The 15506-nt window shown below is 31.9% G+C and overlaps 1 protein-coding gene across 1 annotated transcript; it reads right to left on the bottom strand.

Moving 5' to 3' along the window:
• Window positions 1-5367: 5367 nt before the first annotated feature.
• Window positions 5368-8032, bottom strand: LOC127106495 (protein SRG1). The gene is made up of 4 exons (XM_051043780.1): window positions 7703-8032; window positions 7385-7632; window positions 6012-6336; window positions 5368-5907 (listed from the first exon to the last, which is right to left on the bottom strand). The coding sequence occupies exons 1-4, from the start codon at window positions 7937-7939 to the stop codon at window positions 5641-5643; spliced, it is 1077 nt and encodes a 358-aa protein (XP_050899737.1). The 5' UTR covers window positions 7940-8032; the 3' UTR covers window positions 5368-5640.
• Between the last annotated feature and the right edge of the window lie 7474 nt (window positions 8033-15506).

The following is a 15506-nucleotide window of genomic DNA, read 5'->3' as shown; positions in this document are numbered from 1 at the left end:
AACGACGACATTATGGATGCTATCGATGGAATGCAGGTACAGAATGCAGAGATGATGCAGATGATGCGTCAAATGCAACAGCAACAGGACGCTCGGAATGCCATAACCGACCAGCGGTTTACTGAATTGTTCAGCAGGTTCGACAACTTAGACATACGTCAAAGATCACCAGGTCCAAGAACCAGAGGCGGAAGGCAGTCTTAGTTGTTATTTTCTTTGCATTTCCATTTTGTATTTCTTTCCCTTAAAACATTGAGGACAATGTTTAGTTTAAGTATGGGGGGGAAACAATATTCTTCCTATTTCCATTTTTCAAGTATGTTACCTTCCCTTTCATTGTTATTTCCCTTTCTTACTATCTAAAAAAAAAAAAAAAAAAAAAAAATTTATTTTAAGTTAAGTCCGAGTGTGAAAATTTCTATTATCTATTCCCTCAATTTTCTTGAGCCATAACAAAAAAATTTTAACACACCCAATAAGTATAAAGGTTGCTTACTCTATAAAACTTGAGTGAAATCAAAACAAAATCATTACCATAACAACGCTCTGAGAACCTCAATATGTTAGATCAGGATAAAGTACCTATTATACCGATTCCTTGAACTTTTAGTTCTATGGCAACCCCAAGTAGTTTATACAGAAGTCAGCACCATCTTAATAGCAAACTACGTGGAGAGCCGATGAATATAAGTGAATGATCCCCAAAAGTAACCTAAGATATATAAATATATCAAGAAATGCACTAAGTAAATTAGGTGATCCTTACCAGATCATTTAATCTAAAGGTTGCAGATCATGCAAAAGCACAATACGAAAGATCCATTATGAGTTGGTTCAGTAGGAATCTGGTACTGAACTTGGTAGGGCGGACTACGGTTCGATCCCCCGCAATTTGCAATGGACTGAATAATGAAGTTATCCGACTTATGTACCAGAACTTCTAGCTAAAAGCGGATCATAATCACTAACCGGTTACTCCACTATGTGCGCGAAAAGATAAAGGGCTTAATGTGATTTCGCTAGAATGAAAACGGGTAAAATAAGACCAAAGGAACCAGGATAGCTATCATAGGGTACTTGAACTGATTTGCATAAGGTAGGGTTATCTAAGTTGTAACGGTAGTTGTTGATGTCAAGATTAAACTCAAGTCCTCCCAAACAAAAACCCATTTGCAACCTAGTACGAATTGATGTGTGCTTTGAAATTTCATCTGGCTAAAACTTTTAACAAGTTCTATACTGAATTTTGCTTGAGGACAAGCAAAGATTTAAGTATGGGGGAGTTTGATAACACGAAATTATATCACATTTTAAGACTTAATTCAATTAGATTATATTATCATTTACTTTAGTTTATCTCATTTTATCAGATATTATGCAGTATTTCCTTGCTATTTATGTCAGGTATCCATTTTGAAGCAAAAGTGAAAAAGGGAAGAAAAGGAGGTGTAAAAAGGAATAAAAAGGAAACAAATAACAAAGACCAAGCCCAGCCCAAAGAAAGTGCACGTTATGCCTGTGACGGGCGTCACAAGGGTTGTGACGAGCGTCACACTAAAAGCATTCCTGTGACGAGCGTCACACATGGTGTGACGAGCGTCACACCAGTCCCCTATATTTTTGGCGCAAGGAACTCAACTGACCACGTTGAAAGCTATTTCCACGCACGCTTAACCCTCGGAACGAGACCACGCACACGGAAACCCTTGAAAAGCAGTTACACCAGCAGCTGTATAAATAGCAGCTAATTGGGAAGTTTCAGCGGACCGGTTTTTCCACGCTCACATTGCCGAAGCTCTGCCAAATTTTCTTTTCACGCCTTTTGCTTATTTTTTCTTTTCCAGCATTGTTTATTTTATTTATTTCTTTTGCAAGCTTTACGTTCTTTTTCCCTTGCAAATTTACCTTTCCAGTTTTAGCTTTTAGATATTTTTCGCATAATAGTTTCTACACCGGAAACTATTGTGCAATTTTATACTGGATTTAACCTTACGTTATATTCCAGTTTTATTTCCTTGATTTAATTTACTGTTTAATTGAAGAATCCAAGAACAAATCCTACCGGCTTGTGGTGGAGTGTTCAAGACCATTGTATTACGCATTCAGGTTCTTTAATCATTGTTTAATATTTTGTTTTATTATTTATCTATATTATCTGCCTGAAATGAGTCTGTTTATGCATGATATAAATTCTTATTTATTTAGCATGTCTGGCTAATTTGCCTAGGTATCGGTATGTAAAGTAAGCAGAATAAGGGATCAAGACTGAGTCGGTCTACCTAAACTTAAAATCAAAATCAATCTTTTTACGGTCTCAACTTACAGGTTTAATAACAAGATTTTTTACAAAAGTAAAAGACATAAAGAAGTTAAAATCAATAGAGCGAGAGTTTGAGATTTTAACTGGACAGTGTAAGTTAGGCATTAATTCTAGATCAGGGCGAGAGCAAGTTTTAGAGTTAATTAAATTCTGACCTTTTCCAAAAAGTATTTTTAAAGATTGAATGTGAGGACGAGAGTTAAGCATTTGGATTTAATTATATAACCTAAGTCAACAGAGCGAGAGTTTGAGATAAGGGTGTTTAAAACGGTCAGTATTTTCTTAAAAAGAGTTTCTGCAACTTTATTGCTTTCAAAATATGGTTTTTGACTTAATTATAAGTGACAGCAACATTAATATAAAATCATGGTTTATTCAACAGAGCGAGAGTTTGAGATAGAACCTTTAACCAATAAAGTTAACCGAAACGATTCATTTTAAAACCAAGAAACCGACAAAGACTTGATTCCCTAGTTTTGACGAACTACATACCGATATCCGTCTTATTAATATTTAATCTAGATATTAGTTTAGCTCTTAGTTTTTCCCAAACAATCAAACATTTTCACCTTAGATTTACGTAGTAACCTTAGATAACGGTATATCGATTCATAAGTCCCTGTGGGATCGATATCTTTTAAAACTACGCGATAGAACTGTGCACTTGCAGTTTGTATCCCATTCTCGACTCACCCAGTCGAGCGATCACGAAGCAACAAGAATTTTCCAATTTGGTTGAGAATTGAGAAATTTGGATCAAAAATGTGGAATGAGGATTCTTGAGTTCTTGCACTTTTGGAGGGAAAGTTAGTTAGAAACCTTGAGAATTGTGATTGTCATTATCATTTCAGTTATGATTAATGATATATACTATCCCTTAATCACTTCTTAATCACCAATTAACCAAATGAAATGAAATTAGCTTAATGTGCAATTTGAGTGAAAGCTCCAAAATGCCCTTGCCAAATATTGCCATATGACAGCTCATAACAGCTCAAGCAACTTCTAAATATCATTTGTGATGTGTTGCAAAAACTCCCATTCCAAAATTCCAATTATTTCTCAACTTGGACCATTTTGCCCTTGGATTTTAATTAGTGCACTTGAAAATTGACCTTTTGCATTGACCATTTTTGATGAATTTTGATTATGCACCATGAAAGTACATGTGAAATGGAGTTTGATCATAAAAAGATCATCCAATTTGGACACTCCATGTGAGAGTTATGCCACTTTGATTGTGGGTCTTTTTTGAAAATGAATGGACCATAACTTGCCAACCATACATGGGAATTTCAAGTTCTTGGACTTTTTGGAAAGGTGAGACCAAGATCTACAACTTTCATGTTGAACAAATTTTCATTTGAAGCTTTTTTAGACACGTAATTTTGTGGTGAAAAACTTTCCATTTTTGGAAACTTCCATTACAAGTCACTTTCTATTTTTGGCAATTTTTCTCCTGACTTTATTTTCTTCATTCTTGAGCTTTGACATGTCAAATAACACTTGTTTCAACATGAATGAAGTGTATCCAACTCTCTCCCACCTCCAAATCCATAAAATCAAGCACAGTTGACCACAATTGACTTTTTCAACTGATAGATGAATTTGGCAATGCACTGATCAATCTGAGCCCTAATCTTCTGATGAAATGGCTCAAGGATGAAACCCTAGCCTCAATAAGCTCCATACAATCATGAAATGATCCCCATATCCACTGTAGACCCCATCTCCTTGCTATGCCCTGATTGGCCCAATACAGATGATTAGGGTTGACCAGTGGTCAAAACCCTAATCTCAAGGTATCTGATCAATCCTCTTGAATTTCTTGGATGATATCACAACCATGATGATGATGTATCATTTCAACCAAGATGTAGCTCAAACTCCTTGAGAATCTCAAAACCCTAATTTGGACCTCCACATCCTCAGATGATTGATGACCAGTCCAATGAAACCCTAGCTTGCACATGACCTCCTATCTTCTGATCAAGACTTGTGAGGATGACTTTGCACAATGTAACCACATGATATGCAATATGCAATGACTAATGACCTAAAAATGCAATGCAAATATATTATGCTAGTCCCAAGAGAGGAGGGCAAATTTTGAGGTGTTACAGTTTGATATCCCAATTGTCATGTTGCACAGAGATGACCAAAGAATCATCATCGTGAGGGTTGATTCCGAGGGCATCCTCTTTGGAGAAGGTGATGTTAACCCCTGTTTTCCCTAGCACGTCCCTGGAGAATCCATGAGATATCACATTTGCTGCATTGTGTATTACCTTCGGGAGGCTCTGGAGCTACCTCCACTAGTGAAACCTTCGAAAATTGTGTTTGTATTGTAAGATAGACTATTGTGGTCCACTTAGGAGGGAAGATGGAGGGAGTTAGAGTAGGGGTATGACCATGTTAGTTTTATCGGCGCCCCAAGAAGAGCACCATTGTACTAGTTAAAAAATACGAGTGTTTGTGTTCCTCCTGCAAGGACAGAGGGATTTAGAGACCTTTGTAGATGTATAACAAATAACGGTGGTTAAGGCTTGCTCACGGTGGTGAGAAGTCATGTACGGTGGTGATTATGGAGGTTTTAGGAACCCGCTTACGTGAGGTGAGAGGACTTGTTACAGAATAATGTGCTTAGATATGAGTGTATCATGTGGAGTGATCTATATGACTTAAGATCTATCCTTTTTCATCCCTTTAAGGGAGTATATATATAGGCCTCGTGGGCCTCATATTTTTTTTGTATAGGGTTACCTCCCACTTAGTTAATGGCAGACCGTTGAATCCCTATTTCTAAGGAGAACGTTAGTCATTTCATGATTCCGACTTCTCTCTTCTAAAAAAACGTCTTATTTGATGTTTTCTACCATTAGGCGACAAGAAAACCTTGGAGCAAGAGGATACCCTTCCTGAGACAACGTGTTGTCGTCGCCTCTCCTAAGTGGTCTACAATCCTCGTCTTAGACGGGACCTTTTACAAATATATCGGTAGATACTAATATTTTAATAATTAAATTTATAAGTCTCGCCATATCTCATTTGATTTAATAGTAAGATTTATTAATTGATTCATTAGTTCAAACAAACTTGAATATGATGCGAGACTTATTGGACCAATGAACTAGTTCAGGATACAAATATACATTTATTCTCTTACAAAACAGACACTAAAGACAAGAAAAGAAACTATGCAAAAACATATATGCTTCAACATTAGGGCAAAAATGAAGTCCCTAAGTTTTTGTATATATATTTTTATGATCTCAAACTTATATAATGCTTCAGCTTTCATAGTTGATATCATTTAACACCTAAGTGCCTTTCTCATCTTCATTTTGGATCCTCAAACTATCAAGAAATGATTTTCCACGTAGCTCTCTTCCAAGGTATCCCAAGTAGAAATCTTTTACACTAATCGCTCTAAATTTTGCTGGTGTTTTTGTAGTAACAAGAGTTGGTGCTGGACACAACATCACTTCCATTCCTGGACTATAAAATGTAGCTATAGAAAACCTTTCCATTTTCAAGTTCACCGTTGCTCGGTGCTCAATGCTTCCATAAACTCCATTTGTTATCATCTACCAAATAACCACCATTAAAAAAAACAATAATTAAGTTGATAATGTATAATAATATTAATAAGGACAAAACCAATAATTAATAACTAATAATTTAATTATACCTCTAACATGTCTCCAAGGTTGATAATGAAAGCATTAGGAAGTGGTTTAACAGGAATCCAAAATCCATCTTTTTTAATTTGAAGACCTTCCACTTCATTGCCTTGGAGAAGGATTGTGAGGCCACCACCATCAGAATGTGAATTGAGTCCTGTAACAAGCTCTGGTTGGGGACATGGTGGATAATAATTAATCCTTGTTGATTGAGCTGCTTCACCAAATAGTTCTCTAATTTCATTGGTGTTCACATTTAGGGCATTTGCCATAAAGTCAATGATTTGGATGGCAAGGTTTCTCAACTCAGTAGAATAGGTCTCTAAATGATCTCTGTGTTACTCCAACCACACCAAAAATTAATTAATACGGTAGTTTTAATTTAAAAAATAAGATACTACTTTTTAATAATAACTTATTATGAATTAAATATTAATTAAAATACCCAAACCCAATAATCCTCTGTAAATAGAAAAATAAACATTTAATACATATTTTAATCTAATCCCTTAATTTAATTTATTAATTAAAAAATATTATCAGATAATTTCTTAACGTCATTTAATTATTTTATTTAGTTCATTTCTTTAAAGGAAAATGTTAAGTTTTGATGATAAGTCGTGATAATAATGTTATTAATACAAATCTGATTCAAACATATATAATTAAAAAGTGATATATTGTTTAAGAGATTAATTGTTATACACTGTTAGTATAAAAAATTTTAAACTGTCAATACATCACAATCATCCGTTTGGTTACTTTACATGTGATTATAGAAAAAGTCAAATTTTTCTAAAAAAAAAATCAATAATTGTGATTAACTGACCGTGTAAAATATCTTTAAATAATATATTTATTTTTATAGTATATCTATTTTTAACTGTATATACTTACTCAATGTTACTATTAGAGCATGTCACCGAACTTAATATTTTTTTATCAGAAATTGACGGAAAGAATCAAATAGAATAATAAAAATGAAATTAAAGGAATAATTTATAATATTTTTTTACTTAAAGAACTAAAACGGAATATTAAATTAAATTAAGAGTAATTATGGCAAAAATAAACTCGATGTTTCAAAACATTTTTTTAATTTAATTCGTTTAGTGGTTTTGAGATGGTATTGACGTGGTAATATATTGTTTGTCGGTCACTTTCATTTGTTGTTTGTTCTCTATTGTCATTTGGTTAATGTCCTTTTTTATGGTGAATATGTCAATGTCCCTTTTTGTTTTGTTTTGGAAGGACGTAATGTTTTATATTTCAAATATAAACTTCTTTCTTTCTTGGTTTCCATTGCAGATTAATCAAAATTCTAATGGACGAATACATTAAAAATAAAACAAAATAAATTAAAGCATTAGAGAAAGAGAACCTGAATGGTAATGGAAGTTTAGGGAATAAATGTGGTTTCCTCAACTGTGGTGGCAAAGTAACCATAAAAAACATGTCTGCCCAATCTAATTTCTGTTCCTCAGACATTACAAAGGCTTGCCCATATCCCTCCACTTCACCTTCTTTCTGACCAAATTTTCTTTTCTCTTCAAATGGAAGATTGTAAAACTCCTTAGCACCATTCTTCACATTTTCCATCAAGGAGCTACTCACTCCATGATTAATCAGCTATAAATCAAAACCATAATAACTATTAGTAAAACAAAATGAATAATAATTGATTAAGTTTTTCTCTAACCTGAAAGAAACCCCATTCTTTGCAAGCTGAGTGTAGATTATGAAGCTCAGGTTGCTTAAGATTGAGATCTTGGGACAGTAATTTGGTAAGGTCAATGACAGGAAGTTGGGGTAAAGGAGTAATTGTGGATATTATTGGACGGTCGTGATGTGGACGAATATAACGATCTGGAACGGTTGTTAATGGCTGCTTTACTATTTCTTGGACAGAGGGAACAATCAGAGATGTTCGTTCCATAGCTTTAATTTAGAATACACAAATGGTTGTTTGATTGTTATGTGAGACTATAGAAGTGGAAACTGTTACATCATATATTTTGAGAAAGGGGTTAAATATATATATATTTATATATGACTTAGGGGCAGTATTGGAAGGTTATTTGCTGTTAGGTTTTGATTTGTTTTGAATAGAAAAATAAAACCAAAGGCACTTCAATTTTGTTTGATGATTTATTAAAAAAATAATACCATCTATTTAAATGCGGTTTAATTTAGATTAATTTTTTAATTTATAAGTATTATTAAAAAATTAAAATCAACAAATCATATTAATAAAAAATATAAATAAGTAATAGAATTTATGTACGCGGTTTAGTTTGGTTTTGAAAAAAAAATTGATCAATCAGAGTGACTTTCACATGAACATAAGAATGATTAGAGTGATTTTTAGAAGAACACAACAATGTGAACTACAGTTTAAAAGAGAATTCTCCAACACAACAATGTGAACTACCACCCAGAGAATATAACATTACAACTATCCAACCACCTAGTTGAACATAAGAGGAGACGATATTTTAAAAGAAATCATGTATTGTAAATGGATAGACATGACACCAAAGGGAAGGAGGTAATAAGCCCTGGCTAGGATCATTGGGACTCTACCACCAAGAGAAGGGAAACAACATTAAGAGTTGATGCTACTTGTCGAAACGAGACATCAACAGATTTATCTAAGATGGTCACTTAATGAAGTTCATACATGATCCCAAACAAGAAACACGCTTGGCAAAGACACCCAGAAGATGTTGAGATTTCTACGATAGTTGAAGGATTCTCGGGAGAATGCGAGTCTAATTTAGCCAAAAAACAATTTGTGACAAATGGACTATATATAAGGTTTGCTTGAATATTTGATGATTCTTAAGACCTCAAACATCACTTTTTAGCTAAAATAGCAAGATGGAGTTTGTCGTCATGCAGACAGCCAGATAGTGATAAAGGTGCACATTTTTAACTAGGATGTCAAGAAAGTTCTAATTGATTCTAGAACCTCTCCTCACATCTTGTAATGGAAGGAGTTTTAAGGATTGCAACTCATCTTAGACGAACTTCAACCATGCAAGAGCACCTTATTCGGGGTTTCAATGCCAAGACTTAGAATAAATCTTGAACTTGGTCACTAAGTGAAGCATGCACCAGATCCCATTCAAGTGCTCCTTGAAATTTTCTCATGCCTGATATCACCTTATCCTCGGTCTAATGCTTTTCCTTATTAAACCTCCCACTCACAAAGTCAAAATGAGTTTCATGTATAAATTGCATGAATCGAGTCAAAGTGTTTTGTTTACACGAATTGATTCAAACTAGGATATGAATATATTCAAATGAGATTTTTATTAATTCATATGATCTTTGTTTGTGTGAATCAGTTCACAATAGTACATGAAGCGATTCATGGCTTAAAATTCTTGTCATGTTTCAAATTTTTCATGTGATTCAATTCAAACATTGGATTGATTAATTCATATATCACAAACTCAAAACATGTTTTCATTCTATTATTGTGATCCAACTCAAACCCTTTAGTGAATTGATTCATAAATTGAATTTTCATGGCATATTTTTATTCTGTTTGAGTGATATGATTCATAACATCTTTTGAATCTATTCATATGATCTGATTCATGACCTGAATATTTAAGGAAAATATTAAACATTTAAGTAGATTCAAAATCATCTTTGAATATGATCATATAAGGACTTTTGAACCTATATAAGGATTTTTTTCTCTTAATTTTCTTAAATAATAACACATAATATTTTATAAAGTGAGAAATATAGAATCACACCTTCATCTCTCTCCACTCTCTATCTTCATTTTTATGTATAAAGAATCATCAACATTTGTGTGCGTGTGATGATTGATTATGAGGAAATATTACAGTTCTAATTGTTGTTGAAATGTGTAGTTTTCAAAAATGTTTGATTAGTTGGTTGAATTCAAGATTGAAATTCCTTCGAAAACCTTTTAAAGATAGGATTCAAGGCTTGCAAGCAGGATTGATTGAAGATAATTGGTGTCAAGATTGAAGTACATCAAATATTGAATATTTAGATCAAGGTGGTATTTGTGGTTAGCTAAGTTGCATACAACATTCAATAAAGATGAAAGGCAAAGATTACTTTGTTTAAGAAGTTTTATCTTACTTCATCTTGTTTAGACTTGTTGTAACAAAAAGCCTAAGTCAAATCAAATAATGGAAGATCGAACTTTCGATGATTTACCATCAAAGACTAGATTAGGTGCATGCAAGGAGGAAAGCACAAAACTTGTATAAATCTTGGTGTTCTCTCTCTCTCTCTCTCTATATATATATATATATATATACACACACACACACACACACACACACACACACACACACACAACACACATATATATATATATATATATATATATATATTATATATATATATATATATATCCAGGAAGACATGTTAACTAATACTTTTTTGTTTGAAGTTTGTTGTTTTTTATCCAGGAAGACAGGTGCAAGTATCATTTCTTGAATGTAGTCTGTTCTTTATTATTGTGTATCAAGGGGGGGGGGGTCAATATACTCCAAGGAAGACTTTAGTGAGATCAAGTATCAACTGTCCATAAGGCAGAGTTGAAAGTTATCCCTCTTTGGTGGAGTTGGAGAAATATTACTAGCAGACAAAGTTGTGAGTTGTCCAACTAACGTTTAGATAATGGAAATCGCTCGGACAAGAAATTGGTGGGATCAGGTGGATTGTCACACATAAATACTTGGAGCAAGTTATTATGGATAGCAAGGTTATTGGATCAAGATATTTTAGATAGTTTATTTTTATTAGCAGTTTGAGTGTGTGTATCAACATAGGTAATTCACTTATGATAGTTCGTTGTAACCAAAATGCTTGTACCAAACATATTAAAATAGTTGAAGACCGTGATTATTTTCTAATGGTTAATTAAAACCATTGAAGAGTGGAGTAGGCAAAGCGAGGACAAACACTAAACCACTATATATCTCGGTGTATCTTTTCTTCTTCCCTTATCTCCTTTATTTTACTAGCATAAATTAATATTGCTATTGCATTATTGTATATTTTCATTGATTTTATGTCACATAAGTTAAACTATGCTTATAAAGATTTTATTTATAAGCTTATGCCTATGGTATATCAATCTTATAGAATTATCATGAATCCAATTATGGCTTGATAGAATATCTATGTGAAGAGTTTTTAAATTGATTTGTTTAAGGAGTGTTTGGTTGTCTTACGTTTGACTTGCATTATAAGCAATTGAGCACTTAGAAACATGATGTATTATTTCATTTGGTATAATTCGTTGAGATACTTCCAAGATTTCTGGTTTTTTGTGTTTTATTTTCGTGCTTCTAAAAATCTATGATTTCGTTTATAGGACCTAAAATGTTTTTGAAATTGTCTTAAAGGGAAATGGTCTACTCAACACCCCCCCCCCCCCTCTAGACCTCTTTGTGTCCATATTCTCACCTAATAATCGGTATCAGAGTCTGACTTTTGATTAAAGTCTTGCGACTACAAAAGTTGAGGATATGGTTCCTTCGATCCTAAACAAGAGAGCTCGAAAGCATCTCAATGAATTATACCAAATGAAATAATACATGATGTTACTAAGTGATTGATTGCTCCAAATTCAAGTCAATCACAAGACAACCAAAACCGCTTTAAACAAAGCGATTTAAAAACTCTTCACATAGATATTCTATCAATCCATAATTAAATTCATGATAATTCTATAAGATTGATACACCACAAACTTAAGCTTATACATAAAATATCTATAAGAATAATCTAGCTTATGTGGCATATAATCACGTATTATTTCATTTGGTATAATTCATTAAGATGATTTCAAGCTCTCTCATTTTTATGTTTTTCTTCCGCGCTTCTTAAAATCTCATATTTCATTTATGACTGAAGCTAGCGGAAATATACCCAAACATATCGCATGATCGAACATACAACAGAGTCGCCATCGAACTTTATTTATTCTCGAAAGAAAGGGAAAACATCGATAAAACCCGAGGGAAAGAGATATGTTGGGTCAGGAAGTCGATTATGCAAGGGGGAGGTATTAGCACCCCTAACATCCATGGTACTCCATGGGAACCGTTTTGATTGTTATCGCTCGAATGAATGTTATATCTAAAGATTACTCACAAAAGAATGGGGAAAAGGAAAAGAATAGATAAAGTGCTCGGTGAGGATTGGGGCCCTCATGCCTACGTATCCTCATAGTGCAATGAGGAATTCAGAGCTCCGTAGTTCAAAGAACTAATGATGGGAGATGAAAAGAAGTGTGATCAAGGTATGGTCTAAACCAAAGGATAATATGATTTGAACTCCAACCAAGGGTGAAAGTATGAACCAAAGAGTAAAACTGGTATGAACCAACAAGTAAGGGGTCTAAGACATGGTATCATTGTATTGGAATAACCGAAAAAAGAATGAATTAGGTGTTTGGGTACAAGTCAAACATCTATTGGTTCACAAAGGGGTACAAGATGAAGTTCAAAGAAATATTGTATTTGGCTCAAATAATAGGTATATCACATGAAGTGAATGAAGGTAGAGTAGTGAATGTATCATGGAAATGAATGGAGTGGAGTGACTAAAGTCACAATATTGAGTATGTCACAGCTGGAAAAATGACAGAGTCGCCACCATCCTTTATTCGTTCCTAAGGAACAGGGAAATAATGATAAAACCTATAAACTAAGGATGAGATACTAGGTTCAGGAGTCGGTTAAGTGAGGGGAGGGTGTTAGGCACACCTTACCTCCATTGTACTCAATGGGACCCTCCTTTAATTCTAGGGTTAATGTGTTTCTAAGGAACGTTTGCTTTAATATTTATTAATTGTTTAATTATTTATTTTTTTACAAAAATATTTTATTATTTTAATAAGGGAATTCCTAAGAATTGTTTTTTTATTATACTCGCTAGAGTCTTATAACTCTATGCCTACGTACCCTCAAATTTATTGAAAGATCAGAGTCCCGTAGTTCATCTTAAAAATGTTGGTTGATTGATTGTTTTTATCCCTTGAAAATTCTCACGCATCGGGGGCGGAGAAGTAATTGATTTTGATAAAATGCCTCAATGCACTAAGGATAGAGGACTTATAGTTTGAGGTCAGTTTAGATTGATTTTATCCCGATTAATTATTTACAAAAATATAATTATTAGTTTATTTAAGAAAATAAATTAAATATTTATTTAATGAAAATATAAAAAGGTTAATTATATAAACTCAAATATTATAACCCTTATCCCTAATTATTTACCCCTTAAACCCTAAAATTTCCTTAGAGATTTATCCCATGATTATCCCTATTATAAATTACAAAAAATATATAATACTTAATTTATTTAAGAAAATAAATAATAATGTATCCCTTAGATAATATATTCCATACCCCGATTTTTATCCCCGATTTGTATCGCTTGAATATCCTAGATTTTCATCCCATGTTTTATCTCATATTTGTATCCCATGTCCGTGTCCCATTTGATTTGAAAATATAATTTAATTAGTTAAGAAAATTAAATAAAATGTAATAAGAATTATCCCTAAATTTTATCCCTTATTATCCCTAAAATTATCCCATAGGTTAACCCTTTTCCAAATTTAGTCAATATCCCATAATTAACCCTATTTTTTATATTATTTATATTAACCCATTTTTCAAGAATTAACCCCTAATTTTAATATGCCTAATTATTCTAAAATTAATCCCTAACACTTAATTTAAATCCTTAGTTTCAGTATTTTAATTTCATATTAATCATAATTATTTAAGTAATTATTTAATTATTTTTTTATTAAACCCCATTATTATATTAAACTCTAAATTAATTTAATTAGTTTTAAGTTATAACCCTAATTAATAATTATTGTAAAAATATGGATTAACTTTAATTATCCTCATTCAACTCTAAATTCTTGATTAATATTCTATAATTAATTATATATATTTTTAAAATTTTATTTATATTAGTTATATCTATGTTTAATTATCCTAATTATATTCTTATCCTAATTAAAAACCCTGAATAAACATTTAATTTATATATATATATATATATATATATATATATATATATATATATATATATATATATATATATATATATATATATATATATATATATATATATATATATATATATATATATATATATATATATATATATATTGTAGATATAAACTAATTAAATTAAACAAACTTACTCTAATAATAAAATTAAATTAACCAAGTTGTCATATATTAAAAATATTTTTTATTATTATCACTTTTGTGAAGTACTTTAGTACCATATTCATCCTATTTGATCTAAAAAAATCCTAATGAAGTAAAATGTTTTTATTTTTTATTTTGATATTCACCTGTTTTATTATTGGAACTAATATAAAGCAAATAACACTAAGACTTACTCAAATCAAAGAATAAAATAACTTTTAAAATTAAAATAAATGAAAAATTAAAAAGGTTATAGGAAGGAAGTACTCACATTCCATTTTCTATCTTATTGCAAAACGTGATGGAGTCTTTAGAAGTAGTATCCACACTTTCCGCTTTCTTCCATCCCACCCTTCATTATCCTTTTCTAAAAAAAAAATCAACCAAGATTCAAGACATAAATAGATATATAATAAATACAATCAATTACATAATCAATCCTGGAAACGAACAACAAGCAAAAGAGGAAAAGAAACAACGACGACGGTTCCATATGATTTCGAAGTGGTCCGTTGATGGTGTGGTGGCGGCGACATTGTGCGAGGCGGCTGGGTGGAGGAACTATGGTGGAGACGACAAGCAGAGGGTGACCAGATCGACATCAGATCTGCAGTGATGAGGGCGGTTGCGCACAATGCAACATCAGTTGCGCACAATGCAATGTCGATTGCATGATGGCTTCGTTTGTCGACGGGATTTCGGAAATTTGAACAACTTAGTGGAGGAGGGCGATTCCTTTTCTGATGCATACAAATTTTTCATTGCCGATACGTGTATGTTTTGGTTGCGCTTCGATTTTAGATACAACCCTGTACTATGATTTGTTGTTCTTATATACAAGAAATATAGGTTAATATAAATGGTAGGAAAATTAATGAGATAAAAATTAATTAATTTGAAAATCAATCATGTTAACTTATTTCTAAATTAATTAATTTGAAAATCAATCATATTAACTTGTTTATAAAAATATTATCCTAATAAAAAATAACATTTTCTTAAAAAGCTTAAAAATACAAATGTTGATTTTTTAAAAATATTTTATTTATATTTAATAAAAGATTACAAAATAATAATAATTCTAATAAATTAAAATAATAATCCTAATCTAATAATGATAAAATAGTTATAATAATCCTAATAAAAATAGTAGAAGAAGTGAGAAATATGAAAATTAATTATTAAAAAAAAAGAATATATAAAAAACAAAAAATATTAAAAAATAAATAAAAAATATTGTTTTTTGTGAAAAAAGCAAAAAGA

This window comes from Lathyrus oleraceus, chromosome 7 (assembly GCF_024323335.1).
Source record: "Lathyrus oleraceus cultivar Zhongwan6 chromosome 7, CAAS_Psat_ZW6_1.0, whole genome shotgun sequence".
In the NCBI taxonomy this organism is placed as follows: domain Eukaryota; kingdom Viridiplantae; phylum Streptophyta; class Magnoliopsida; order Fabales; family Fabaceae; genus Lathyrus; species Lathyrus oleraceus.
Note: the sequence above shows the minus strand (reverse complement) of the source record. Positions and strands in the feature narration are given on the sequence as shown.